General features: G+C 34.9%; 1 protein-coding gene across 1 annotated transcript in view; it reads left to right on the forward strand.

Moving 5' to 3' along the window:
• The window catches only part of GABBR2 (gamma-aminobutyric acid type B receptor subunit 2), a gene marked incomplete at both ends in the record, with an annotated part of 491,928 nt that overhangs the window by 253,889 nt on the left and 223,197 nt on the right, over window positions 1-14,842 (forward strand). Inside the window, 2 exons of the mRNA XM_084306998.1 lie at window positions 4,058-4,249; window positions 5,204-5,440. Coding sequence (XP_084163124.1) covers window positions 4,058-4,249; window positions 5,204-5,440 — 429 coding nt within the window. The remainder of the gene's footprint in view (window positions 1-4,057; window positions 4,250-5,203; window positions 5,441-14,842) is intronic.

Below are 14,842 nucleotides of genomic sequence, written 5' to 3' on the forward strand. Positions count from 1 at the left end.
ACCATGGGGGTGAGGTTTTGCAGCCACTTTTGCACAATACGCCAGTATTTGTTTCCTACACACAGAAAGCTTTCCTACAGAGGCTGAGGTGATTCATCTTTTTGATTTCCACTTGATCTCAGATCTGAGATGTTGAAAGCAAAACTGGTTTTCTTTATCTACTAAGAGGCATTGTTATTTCTCACAATGATTTTTTTTTTTTTGGCTTGCTTATTACACATTTCCTACCAGTTTGTCTCTAATAGCATTCCATATATGTGTTGAAGATGAGCATTTTAAATGAACACAGAATGTGCTATGCTCTGTTTTAGATATCATGAAATTTGAAATAAGGCAGCATCCATAAAATAGCTTGCAGATAAAATCCTAACGATATTCAGTGTAATGGTTCCATTAGCAAAGGCAAAAGCTCAACTAAGAGCAAAGTCTTTTTTTAGAAGGGTGTAGAAATGTTTCCTTACAGAATTAAGTGTGTTTTTTTTGTTGCTGCTGTTTTCTTTTAAACTGGAGCAGACTTTCATTTGCATATGAATGCAGATTCAGCACCAGCAAAGATAACCTGTAGCTTTTTATGAATGTGTTGCTCCTGTTTTGAGTAATGCAAGCCCATTGTACAAAGCAATCAAAGAGAAGAATCAACATCTCTGCTGATACACTGAGAACCACTTCATAGTTAAAACTAAAGTTCTCTGTCATGCACAAATAATATAGTATATCTTCTTCAACCTTACATCCCTTACAGTCTGATTAATAAATTAATCATTTCATAACCTGTAAGTAATTCTGTTAATTAGCTTATTCTAAAACTAATTAATAGCAAGGGTCTCTTTAAGAAGTGCATGGTGCCTGCTTGTCTTTTGTCCTGATTTCTTTATGCCCTTAATAGAATAAAACAATTTCTTCAAACTTGCTCTATAGTCATAATTAATCAAAATCTCCAGCATAATACACTTTAGAAATTAGATTTAATTTTGGCACATTATTAAAAGCTGTTTGTATCTAATTCCTATAAGGCTCAGTTAAGCTTACATTTTAAAAATCATTTAAATAGTCAGTTAACCTTTAAGTATGGCCATTTGTAAGTGCAAAAAAAAAAAATGTTTAATTGATCATCTCATCTTTGGCTAATTTCTGGGCAGCAGCTATGTTTGTTAATGTGAGTTTTTGACCAAAGGGACAGGGTGTATAAAGCACAAAATAGATGTATAAAGCGCTGAGCCAGAGTTTCTACCTCACCAAGCATTTTACAATTCCAAATATATATATATTTGGAATTGTATATATATAAAAATATATATAAATTATATATATAAATTTATATATATAAAATATATATAAATTGTATATATATAAAAATATATATATATATATATTTTTTTTCTAAATAAGTATCTCTTTATGGATTCAAACAAGAATTATAAGGTTTTATAAAAAAATACCAAATTCAGTCTCACAAGGGCAGAAAATACTGAGGATATTTTGCTAGGTGCTTGGCAGTAACTCAGGGTTCTGTAGCCTACATAGGGCATACAGGAAGGATTGGGGAAGACACTGTAACTACTTTACACTGTTCTGATCGTATAACGCGTTTGTAAGCCTTTTCTACCCTGCTCTTTTGTGCCAATAAATCTTTCTCATGGAATCTGAAACCTGTAAGAGGTGATCTGTGTGCAATCAAACAGCTCAAGAAAGATCTGTATGTTTCATGTCAAGGAAATGCATCTTTCAAGCATCAGACTCATCTCTATGCAGCAGAATCAACAGGGAGGAAACTGTGGGGAAAACAACCAAAACAACTAAACCTACCAACCAACCAAACAAACAATATTTTGAAATATACTCGAAGTCTTCTTTAAGCCAAAGCACTAGTTGTGCTATCACTGGAAAAGTGACATGGTGCTCAGCTTTGAGGGAACTAATATTGTTCCTCCTCCTTTTGGCTTCCTCAGATCACTCTTCCAGCTCTGTCATTCCGCCAGATCTGAATGGAATAGTTGCCAACGCTTTTTTGTTGTTGTTGTTGTTGTTAGCAAAATCTAAATATTTAACCAGATTCTTGCAGGTATGGAAAAGTTTCACCTCAGCCTTGTTGGGAATGATCCCTCATTTTCAAGGATGGAATTTCTGGTCATTTGGAAACTTTTAATTTTTACACAATATCCCAGGCCATTTCCAGATTATGTAGAAGACAGAGTCAATTGCAAACAGAGTAATTCCAACAGCTCCAGTTTCAGGATACTTCATAGCTAATAATTCCCTGCAACATATGGTTTGATACTTCAATCTGTATAGAGCAGAGGAAGCTGTCAAAGCCTGCCCTTCTCTAGAAGTGCCATTCTTTGTTAATTTGTGTTCGCAGTGATTTGAAAACTGACAAATAAAAGACACTATATGACTGAAAGGTCTTGAATCACCTCATTGTGTAGAAGAAACTTGTTTGGACATCAGAAGGTATTGGTGGATGAAATTGCTATTTTCTTCAAAGGTGGGCATGGGATGCAGTGTCACTGTATCAGTAGAAGGAGCAGAGATGGACAGGAAAACAAAAACAGATGTATTTCTGGAAGGATAGAATTAAAAAGAGAGACAAAGACAAGTAATTTAAGTGGATTGTATAATAACATGTGAGATGGCAGACACTGGGTTTCAGACCAGGAGCACTTTCGAGCAGCACCGTATACAAATGCATGAAATTTGATTTTGGCTGAACATCAGCTCTTGCAACCAGGGGCCAAACAAAACTGCTTTATGCATAATACATCTCTGAACGGAGTTTGAGCCATTGTAACAGATTTCAAGCCCAATTTTAATTTTACTATTAATGTATTTAGGAGGTTTTCCTATGTTGTATTTTTTGCTATTCATCTTCATATATCTGATAGGCTTTGGGGAAGATCTTTGGGATACTTTTCAAAGCAGTTGTGCTCTGAGTGAATAATATTTCCTCTTTGCATTCTCATAGTTCCCTTCTTCTACTGATATAAAGATTCTGTAAAGAGTTAGAGGTTTTCCAGTTAAGAGCTTTAAAGTTGCACCACATATTTATAAAAACTGTTTTTTGTTTTTTTTTTTTGTTTTTTTTTTAATCTCATATGTCTTGTATCTCCAGTATTGCTTATATTAAAACCAAAGAAGCATAAAGACTGCTGTTTGAAATCGAGTCTACCTGAAGTGTCGAAAGAAAACTATCTAGTTACAAGACAGCGAGAGAAACATCTGAAATATAATTCGCTAACTTTATCCTAGAACATTCTTCACAATAAAATATCTATTATGAATAGATCAGCTTTTAGGTACACCAGCATATGTGCCTATTAAGAAAATACTTCTGTTTATTTTCTTCTGTGTATTTAAAAGGGATCATCATCATCTCAGTATCTTGAAGTACAATAGGCTGTATTCAGTATTCAAACAATCCAGAATTTCACCTGAAGAATTATCATGCTGGAAAAAAAAATCACAGAGGTTTGCTTGCTTTATTGGTTGACCATTGATTAAAGCTCATCAGAAGAAAGTGTTTACTTAGTGTCCCTGTGATCTCTATTTTATCACAGTTGTGCCGTTCATATTTTCAGTGTTGGGATTTGATGGTGTCTAGGATCTATGTTTTCTTGCTTAACCTCACTCTGTTTTATGTGCCTTTTAGTCTGATAATAATATAGCTTAAATATGTTAGCATGGTGGTCCTACCACAATGTAAAAACTGTTAAGTAAAATTTCTTATGGAAACATGGTGCCTTCTGCCAGTGTTCCTCTTTATCTCTCCTGGTTTTAGAATCCAATAGTTTATTCCTCTCATTTTGAATAAATGTTCTATTGGAAGCAAAATAGATTTTATTGAATTTTCTTCTCATGACCTTAATTTTAAAGACAGGAATCTTCAAGAAAGAGGTATTCATTGTCAGCAAGTAATTATTCTAAACTGCTCTAAATACTTGTGTGTTCTTCAGTGAGGCCATTACTTCATTAATGATGAAAAACAAAATAAACAATATTCTTTATGTTTAATATGTCTATTAAAATATCTATTAACTTTTTTATTTTTCTTTCATTGTAGGCTTATGACGAAGAAATGTATGGCAGCAAATATCAGTGGATTATTCCAGGGTGGTATGAAAACCTTTGGTGGGAATCCTGGATTAATTCCTCACAGTGTCTCAGCAAAAATCTTCTTGCAGCCATGGAAGGTTATATTGGAGTGGATTTTGAGCCTCTCAGTTCAAAAATGATAAAGACCATATCAGGAAGGGTTAGTATTTTTCCTCCAGCTATTTTTTCATACAGTCAGTAGTGTCACAACATCACGGCACAATAAAGCATGGAGGAAAAAGGTCAAATTACAAGATGCTTCTGCAGAGTTGGTGTTCATGCTACACATGGCAAATGATGCACATGCTACATTGTAGCAAATTAGTATAACTGAGCACAGAAATAGAAAGCTCTTATGTTTATCCCTAATCCTGCAAATGGCTGATTTTATTGGTGATATGTAACTCTGAACTGGGGGCTGGTGGTGGGGCTTGCTGTAAACATGTAAATATGTGGCATTTCCATAAAGTACATAACATTTTATCATAGAACAAATGCATGCAAACTCTAGCCAATGAATAAACATGCCTGATTTTGCTGCTTTTCATCTTTTTTCATCTGTTGTCTTTCATGCCTTGCTGACTGAGCACTTTACAAAAAGGCAACTCATCATAACACAGCACACCATAAAGAGCATAGTAAACTTGTAAAATGTACACAGATTGCCACTTAAATAATTGCACATTAAGCAAATATTTGCTTAAGTAAAGATTAATTGATTTGCATTATCCTATAGAATGTAATCAGAGCAATAATTTGCAGGCATACAGACTTAGTATGTTTTGGTATTATGGCTCACCAATATGCACCCCAGACCGACAGCTTTGGTTGAACTAAAACTTTCCGTATGAAAGCAAAACAAAGTTGTCCTTCATACAGAGAAGCCCAACAACTGCATTTCAGTCTTTTTGTCTCTAACCCCCTTCTGGCCCCACCACCAGTCTGTAACTCAAGCAGCACGTTTTTGGAATTTTTTGCTTCTTTCTCTGGTTGCCTTTTCTATATTAGTCGTGCAAACATCTAAATTGGAGCACGCAGTTCATGGTGTAGAATTGGACCCAAATCTGTAAAATGTTAAGTATTGAAGTAAGACTGATTTTTTTCTCCTCTGCAGACTCCACAGCAATATGAAAGGGAATACAATGCTAAACGGGGTGATGGGCAATCCAGCAAATTTCATGGTTACGCCTATGATGGAATATGGGTGATTGCCAAGACTCTGCAGCGGGCAATGAAGTATCTCAATACCACCAACAAGCACCAAAAAATTGAAGATTTTAACTATACAAATCACAAACTTGGCAAAATTTTTCTGGATGCTATGAATGAAACCAACTTCTTTGGAGTAACGGTAAGTCAAAAAAAAAAAAAAAAAAAAAAAAAAAAAAGAAAGCTCTGTTTTTCCTTTATCTTCAGAGCTTCCTCAGTTTTACTTTATCTTCACAATTAATGCGGATGCCTTAAGACTATTGTTCATTACCACCTTGTGGTGCTGAGAGATGACACTGTTCAATTACTCACTTACCAGATTTTTAAGCATGGATGTGATCTGAGTTAACAACTCAGATCTGTATTAAGGAAACCACTAGTTTTGCAAACTGCAGTAACATTTTTAAGTGACTGTTTACACAGCTGAGGAGTAGCTGGGGTGTGATCCGAAAACACCTATTTCTCCCATCTTTTATTTTCAGTAATAGGTTATAGTACATTAATGTCTCCAACTCCAGTGCTTTAAATCCTAAAAAATCCTCCAATATATTTCAGTAACCATTTACCTGTATTTAAAATTTGTATTCTTTCACAGTCAAGTACAAAGCATGTCTATGACTGAAAAGCTGGTCACATGTAGTAATAATCTCATTCTGTTTTCAATTGCATCATTGCAAATTCATAGTAGGGTTTGGTTTGTTTTTGGTTTGGTTTGGTTTGGTTTTGCACTGCCTCTATTTTTTTTTAGCAGAGTAAAAGAGGCAATAAGCAGTGTAGCCCTAAAACTTCTTAATTGCTTAAATGTATTTGAGACATAAGTCAGAAGTTAAAGGAACAAAAATATTGAAGAGAGTCTTGCAGAGCTCTTCAAACATATTGAAGAGAGTCTACATCACCAAGAGAGCTGAGCAGACTTCATTTCAGGGAGAATGGTCTTCACACTTTCCAATAATGTAATATATGTAGTAAATAGTAAATGAGAGAAGCTCCTAGAACCCATTTTGTTATGCCACATACTTGTCCTGCTACATAGTTAGATAAGGAAATCAGAGTTTTGAAGAAAAGTGTAACTCAGTGGTGCATGCAAGGAATGCTTTTAGGAACGTCTCTACAGCAAGAGCATGCAGAGAATTGGCATCATTTCTGCTGCCGTGCAGTGGCTTGTCACGTTCTGTCCCCGAGTTAATTTAAATTGTCTTGGATATCAGTAAACCTCAAAACATGTTGAAGCAGCAGAACTAAGGTTGTCATACATGTCACAAATGGTTTCAAGGAGGAAATGTCAAAGTATAGTTGTGAACAATGAAGCAGGCTCAACTTTTTGGTGTCCATATCAATTGCTAAAAAAAACTGCTATATGTCACTATGCGAATGAAACTAATTTAGGATTTGTAAATAATAAACAATCAGATGGCAAGGCAATACTAGAATCTAGTTGCCTGTACAATATATATATATATGTATATATATATTTATTTTTTACACTGTGTTTAGCTGAAGGCTTCAGTAAAAAACTTGTTCAGTTCTGGGGTATCCTGTTGCATTATAGCAGGACTGAATCTTTGATAAATCTGTCAGTCAGTGGCAGTTGTAAACCAGACAATACAGGGACTCAAATGAGAGTCCTGAGTTACTCCAGGCACAGTTACTGAGTTACTCCACCACACTCCACACATCTGTGAAACTGTATAGTGGCCATGTAGCTCCTTTACTTTTTTTTTTTTTTTTTTTTTTTTAAACCCCCCTAACCTTTTGGCCTGTTGTTTTTGTCTTGACAGCCCATTATAGTAAATTGATAAATCTCATTAGCACTGCTTAATTACCGTCTTATGACTAAACCCCTACCCTTTGCCCAGCCTCTCTCCACCCCAAAGGGGAAAAAACAAACAAACAACAACAACAGCTGCAAAACACACACATGCACACAAACACACACAAAACACCTCTAAGATGTAGATGGGTCTTCTTTGTTACTTTTAGAGACACCAGCAAAAAATCAAATATGAACTGCCTCCTCTTGCAGAGGGAATGAATCAAAATTTTGCCAAAAATATTCAATCATGTTGATAAACTTTATTTCTTCAGGTATAATGTTTTCTAAAGCACTTACTGCAGGTTTATTCAGTGTGTTTAGTACTTGTCTGAGGAACTTAATAAAATGTTTATTTTAAAGATTGGTTCACCAAGTCATTGTAACAATGCACAGACTAAATATATATCAGTGATATATATATATCGATAAACATAGATTATATTTGTTTGTTTGTTTGTTTTTGAGTACTTAGCAATATTAAATTTACTTTCTGTCTTCTAATCTATAAAGGATCATATTTCACATTCTAAAAAATATATATTAATCAAAAAGTTAAAGAGATAATAAAATCAACACCAGCTACATTTTCTTAGGTTTTAATTAGATCAAATAATACTTAAGGTTCTTCTAGAACATGTGAAGAAGAGTTTCATAGCAGACATTAAAGTTTTGCATTGCAATGTTCAGAAACTTGAAGGAACAGATTGAATCCTACCAGAAATATTTTTAGACTTTATATTACTCAGTCTAATAAATTGCTGTCATTTTTGACCTACTTTAAAACTTTCATGGGAACAGAATCTTTAGGTCTTGGAGTGCCAAAATGCATTTTTATATTTTTACATAAAAATATTTTTGTGTAAGATTTTTACATTTTACTTTTAATAACATATCCTAAACAGGAAAAGGATATTCATTTGTTCTAGGGAATCATCTATGTCAAATATAAAATGAGTTTCTGAAAGAAGAAATAAGAGGAGGGTCTAAATATGATGAATCCTTTAACACCTCATCCAATGATGTAGTAAAATATGTTGTTAACGTATTTTATATTTATATGTAATATATTGTTACATAAGTAAGAGGAGAAGATAAGAAAGCTTTAGACAAGAATCTAAAAATGCAAAATCTTAATAAAAAGATTCATCTTTCATTATCCTTTCCGTGCACTGACACATCATAAAAAATAAATCCTTCCATACAATATTAATTTTCTTTGAAATTATATATAGTAAAACACAATAAATATATTCATTGTTGAGTAGTAGGTTTTGTGTTGTTGTTGTTGCTTGTTTATTTATTTTTGATTTATTTTGATAAAAATTTTGTTTTGTTGGGAGTGAAACATGTCAGTTCCTGATTATACAGAATGTCTTTTTTTTTCTTTTTCTTGGAGACGGGATTTAGAAAACAGTTTAGGTTACTGCCCAAAGACATGACAGAACTAATTGTCCTTTTGAGCATCAGAAGTTCTATACGTAGATGTTACTTGTTCTGTTTTACTGTTAGAAATCTTGGTTGGAAAGAAAACTATAGGTATTCCGTAAACATCACTGAATATTCTGCTTATTCACAATTTTTTTTTTCTTTTCTCTTAGAAAAATGGTTCTTTTCTTATTTTTCAACTGAGATTTAACTTGTAGTTAAAGACATTACCATACAATGTTCTATTGTATTTGGAATATAGACCAAGGAAACAAGTATTATTTGGTGTTTTATCAGGAAACAGTAGTATAGTTATCTGCTACTATTTTTTTAGAAGCTAAGTTGGATACTATTGTAAAGGTACAAAAGAACTTTGTGGTGAGAAATGCAATACAAACAAACAAAACACCTGCAGAGGATGTTCCTAGAATTCTGTTAGTCTCTATATCCTAATTCTACATTCAGATCTTCTGAGGTCAGCCGTTTTCAAACTGCATAAGGTATTGTGGGGTTAGAGCAGTCCAACTGCAACTACTATCTTCCAGGAATAGGAGTCCTTTTGATACAGGAGTAGGTTTAAATTTTTCCAATTCCTTACCTACCAGAACACTTACTTTGGAGAGTTATTAGAACAAAAACCTCTACAAGGATTTTGGATATTTTTTCCCTGCTTTTCTTAGTCAAGATAAAGCCAGCTATATAACCTCAATGCAACTCTGTCATCTGCATGGTTTATAAACCACTGGATGTCTGTTAGCATGCTAAATATATCCCTATCCTCTTCTCAAATAATACACATTCTTCCTGATAATGTAAGTGACAGAAAATGAAAGAAAGAAGTATTCACACAATTTATTTCGACCCATTGTAGATGTCTGAGGAACATCCTTTTATAACTAGTAGATCCACTAGAGGTTATTTAGAGCTGGACAATTTGCTGAGGTCTCTATTGAAATGTTACTGGTTTGAATCAGTACAGAAAGACAAAGTGATAAGAAACAAAATTTGTATTTCTGATATCTATGTATTTATATACCAATCATACAGTGGTCAGTAGCATACTTCCAATAAAACGCCCAACAAACGTGTGAAAAATAAAAAGTATCTTCCATGGAGCTAGAATAATTCTAAAGCAACATCCTTTTTCTAAAGAATTAAAAAAAAAAAAAAAAAAAAAAAAAGTATAGCAAGACTAACTTTATTTTGTGTAATATTTATATGCTATAGCTTGGAAGCCTGATAATTACTGAAGAATTTTAGCTGTCTTTCACAAGGGCTTTTGTGGATACTGGGTCATATTTAGTGTATACTGAATCAAAATCCATCTCGGAGATGGAAGGATTTATTTCAGTCCTTTTTCCTTTTTTTTTTTTTCTTTTTTTTTCTTTCCTTTTTAAAAGCTATGGAGGGTTACACCTTAGAACTACAGAAATTATATTTGTTTGGAAAAAATGATGGTTATTCTTGGAAAGATTAAATGCCACTTTGTTTTCAGAATGGTAAATGTTTGTAGGGTAGCCAGGTGGTGAATTATTCTTAAAAAATGCCTTTTAAAGATTTATTTTATTTTATTTTTTTTACTTGTATAATCGCTTCACCTTTGGCATTTGTTCCCTGTAGCCGTTGTGGTAGGGTATTCTGCTGCTTGATTTTATTGCTGCTGTCGGTGATTATAAATCAGGCCTCAGAATTATTAATTTATTTCTCATCCATGTGGCCTTCTATTATTTGTGTGTAATGGAAAAAGAATTACAGTGGAGGAGAGAGAAAATTAAATACAGTGTTGTATTTCCTTTTACATCAGCCAGAGACTCTGTAGCACAGTAGGATAAAATTCCATCACAGTAGCTGCTGAACAATTGAAACCACTGCCATGAAATAGCTTTCATGTCTGTCCCTGGCATCCCGCATTCAGACGGATCCAGTCATGATTCAGAACTGGAAATGTTTATTGATATGAAGTTCATTTCATGTTTTGATGCTGATTATTTCTGAAGATTGATTTTAGCAGTCCGGCTCCGCTTTCCAGGCTTCAGCAGCTATTGTGTTGTCCAGACATCTCAGAAATATAGGAGGTATTAGCATCAGAATAGCAACAGCAAGAAAGTATTTATTTCATGGCATCCTGGAAAAGACAGTGTTCCCTAGGCCTATGAAATTGAGAAATACCTGGGTCCATGGCGGAGAATCAGATGAAATCAATTAGGACTTCAGCCAAGTGAACTTATGCTTAACAGGGGAGTCTAACAAACATTTCTGTAGTGACATTGATCACTGTAATTAATTTTGCTTGAATAGTTCAGTATCAAGCCTCTATAATTATTTATACCTTTTATACCTAGAGTCTAAATTTTCCTTCCTCCCTTCCTTCCTTCCTCCCTTCCTCCCTTCCTCTCTCCCTCTGGAGGAGGAGCTAGCTCCTTGTTAACCTAGGATTCTGCTTTCAAAGTACATTTAATCTCATAAAAGGCGGGAGGAGAGGAACCAGTGTGCAATGTAATACCTAAGTCTATAAAAATAACTCTCAGTTTTCATGTTTCTCATAGCTCTCTTTTTTGTGTTTCTTCAAATTTGACTTTGTCTTAATTTTCAGCACTTGAAAATTTGCATTTGGCCATTAGCCATAAGGGGTGATTTGAGGGACTTCAATAAGATAGCAAAATGTGGTTTGGCAACTATAGGTGCATATATATCCATATACTTGCACATGCTCATAACCCTTCCCAACTATTGGCAGATCTCAGTTTTGTTCACACCTGACACCATGGGTTATGAGCGTGAATCACTCTGAACTTAACGCCTTGTGTTTCCTTTTGATTTTTCAGAACTTGCTTCTTGTGTTTTCAGAACTTGCTTCTTGTGTTCAAAGAAAGAAAAATACTTGGGGTCTGTCTGTGTGAAAGACCTCCTTTGTGGTTTTCCTGAACCTTGAATCTGAGCTTCCCTCAGTGTAGTGGAGATAAATGTGGTGAATCTCGTACTTCCTTACTCCCTCCTGACTTCCACTGCATTATCCAACTCAGATGAACAACTGAGAGTGCTATAAAAGGTTGAGGGAATAATTTAGTCTCAATACAGTCAATTCATTTATAGGAGACTCCTCCAAAGAGAGAGCTGCTAAAGTAAGCCATCAGCAAGCTTGCATAGGGTCATAAATAATGCTGGCTCGTTAGGAAAATTCAGTGTAAATGTTTTCATCTGCCAACAATGTAAAACTGCATGCAGAAGGAAATCCAAACTTCTAAAGTGAAAACTGAGATTAACTGTGACATTTCAAGATTAGCCCTCAAGCTAACCAGCAGTTGATGATTTAATAGGTAGAGTAGATGGCAAATAAAAAAGCTTTAGACTGAAGTTGTAGAACACTTATTACTGCATCTGTCACTCTAATAGGTGGATATTTGATGAAAGTAAATGAACAACAGATGTTTACAGAAAAGCTAGTAAAACATTTTCAAAGATCTGGATCGTAGCTTTCTCTCTCCTATATTTAGTTTTGTCTTAATCTAGACGGTGTTTAACATAACACAAAATATGCCATGAAACCTGTTTTGTTGCTACTATGGGTGTAACTAATGGAAACCCCTACAAATAATAATAAACAAAGCTCTAGTGAAGGTAATTGTGTTTGTGCTTCTTCAGGCTTCTAAAAAAATAAAGTACATTTCAGTACTTTCAACACACTGTTTTAACTGAAGTGTGCTTTGATTTGTACCTTCCTGCTTACAATCCACCTTGATTTTTCTCTTTTTTTTTTTTTTTTTTTATCTGTTTTTCTGTTCTATATTGTTTAAAGTTGAATGATGAGAGATTGAAGAAAATATTAAATTTATGAAATTTGGAAGCTCTCTAGGTCAGCAGTTAAGCTGGGAGAAGGTGTCAGCACTTTTAAAACCAGTTCTCAAAACAATGTCTGCCATTTGGTTTTATCTGAGATTGGTATAAAGCACTATTAAATATATATATATATATATATATACATATTTCAATATATATATTGAAAGAGTGAAAAGATATACATCCTGCACAACCGACATAGGAACTATGAGTTCTGGTATTACTTGCATAAGTAGGAGATTATTTTTCCTGATAGTTAAATGACCTTTTGCATTCCATTTAGACTGAAGTACTAAATAAGTGAGGTGTTCTTTTGCCACCCCCTCCAGCATATGGTGGAAAATGAAGGAAAAATGTTACACAGCTTCTGTGTCCTACACAGGTCTTTAGAAGAAATAGTAAAAACTGTTCAGGTACCTTTTAAAAAGGGGTGACAGGATTGAAAATATAAAAATATATTAATAATAATAATAATAAAAAACACTTATGGAGAAATGACCCTCTTGCAGTAAGTGTATCAATGAAATATCATTTCTGAAAATTAATACAAAACCCTGAGTAGCTCTATCTACCTATACTGTGACTTCAAACCTTGCCAGTAACTTATGATCAAAGTCAGCTGACACATCAGTGTGCATTGCTGGAGCTGATCTCATATCAGCAAACGAATATACACCACAGCTCTCTGTGGTTCATGTCCAAGAGAGCAGAAAATAGTTAATGGTTTGCAATATATGCTGTAAGAACTGTTTTGGCAAAGTCTCATCTGCAATTATAATCCCAAATGGAAAATATGGTGCAATGATGACAATGATGGACAATGTTGACAATTTCTAACAACTAGAGGTTGTGAAATATAGCCATTTCTTTAAGTGAAATGGTGGCTGTAAGCTCCCAAGAATGCACTAGGACACTGCTGTTAAGGGAGGTGCAGAAGGAAAGTGAGGAGTGATGGAAAAGAGAAAGTCCCAGATGTCCTGGAACCTGATGCAGTTCTTGGTATCTGTGGTAGCACATAATGTGACAAGTAATGTAGTAGCCTAGCAAAAAAAGTCTTTCATAGCACAGGTAAAAATTATGTCAAGCCCTTTTCAAGTATTATTAACTGCAAAGGCAATACTGACCCTGATGAAGAAGCTGCAACCTCCTGGGATGGAGGGAGTGGGATCTGGATGGGGAGACCCTGAGAGAGAGTAGTTACAGATTATATCCATAGCTATGTCTCCCCACCTCCTCTCACACACACACCTTTTCTTTTTTTCTTTTTTCTTTTAAGAAGTGTGGAATAGGAGACTGTAGGAGAAGGTGTATTGGGGAGAATATAATGGGAAAGGAAGAAATTTCCTGGAAGGCTTTTACATAATCTGCATCACTGAGCAGTTCTGAGTTTCCATTCTCTAGTGTACCTTGTTCTGCTTTGTTTAATAGCGCATAGAGTTTAACGAGCATCATCTCACCTGACTGTTCTTCTCTTGAAGCTGATTTTACTGTCCTTGTTGAGAGCAGATCATTAACAGAGTACATTCGTTCCAAGGAAATATGTCCAGATATAGACATATCTGTATGGGCTGTGTGTTTACTAGATGGGCCATGTAAGTGTTTATTAGATGGAGCTTGATGGTCCTGAAGAGCCAACAAAGCTCTTTTATGGTTAGCTGCCAGATGGTGTATGAATCAAACAGGTCCAGGCTGGTGCAGGCACAGCTGAACTGTGTTTCCAGGTGAGATTTTTGCAGCTGATGCAATGACATCTAGGCAGAGATCTATGAATTAACGACCTTCCAGAGTAACAGTGGTATCCAGTGGTATAAGTATTCCTGCATTTAGTGTTGCTAGGAGAAGAAATAAAGATATATGGTGAATTTGCTACTGCTTCTATCTGCTGCAGCTTCATTTAAAATGACAAGCAATGACATCTTCCATGGATGTTCCCAAGCCCTCAGCTGCCCAGTGGTTTGGGGATGAAATTCGCCAAACGTTGTGCATCCTTCAGTTGCAACTTACTCTCTCAGTACGCTCAATGGCTGAAGCAGCAAGATTAGTTATCCTGCATTGGCCTCAGTCTGCAAACTCTTTCCTTTACCTGCCTCTGGTTATCTTGTCCCCTCCTAGAAGAGATCACTGCATATGTACCTGAATTTGCTCAATTAAAAAACACTATGATGGTTAAAAACATTTGCTCAGTTAAAAACCACTATGATTGTAGAAAGAACCTATTTTAGAAGTGGTATAAAACTGAATTCCTGCATGCTTGAGGAGGTTGCAATTCTTGTTGTGTTTTTCACTGGAACAGATGCTAGCCCTGCTGCCTTGGGATTGTTCCAGCTCTGGTAATTCCATTCTATGTACCTAAAACTCTCCCTGAGATTTCAGGTGGATAAGGAAGTTATTATTTACTAGCTTTATACCAGGACTCTTTTGGGATAATGCTATAAAGATGCAAAATAGTATTTTAGTATTATTGCTCTC

The sequence above is a fragment of the Netta rufina genome (assembly GCF_964035555.1).
Source record: "Netta rufina genome assembly, chromosome: 2".
Classification (NCBI taxonomy): Eukaryota; Metazoa; Chordata; class Aves; order Anseriformes; family Anatidae; genus Netta; species Netta rufina.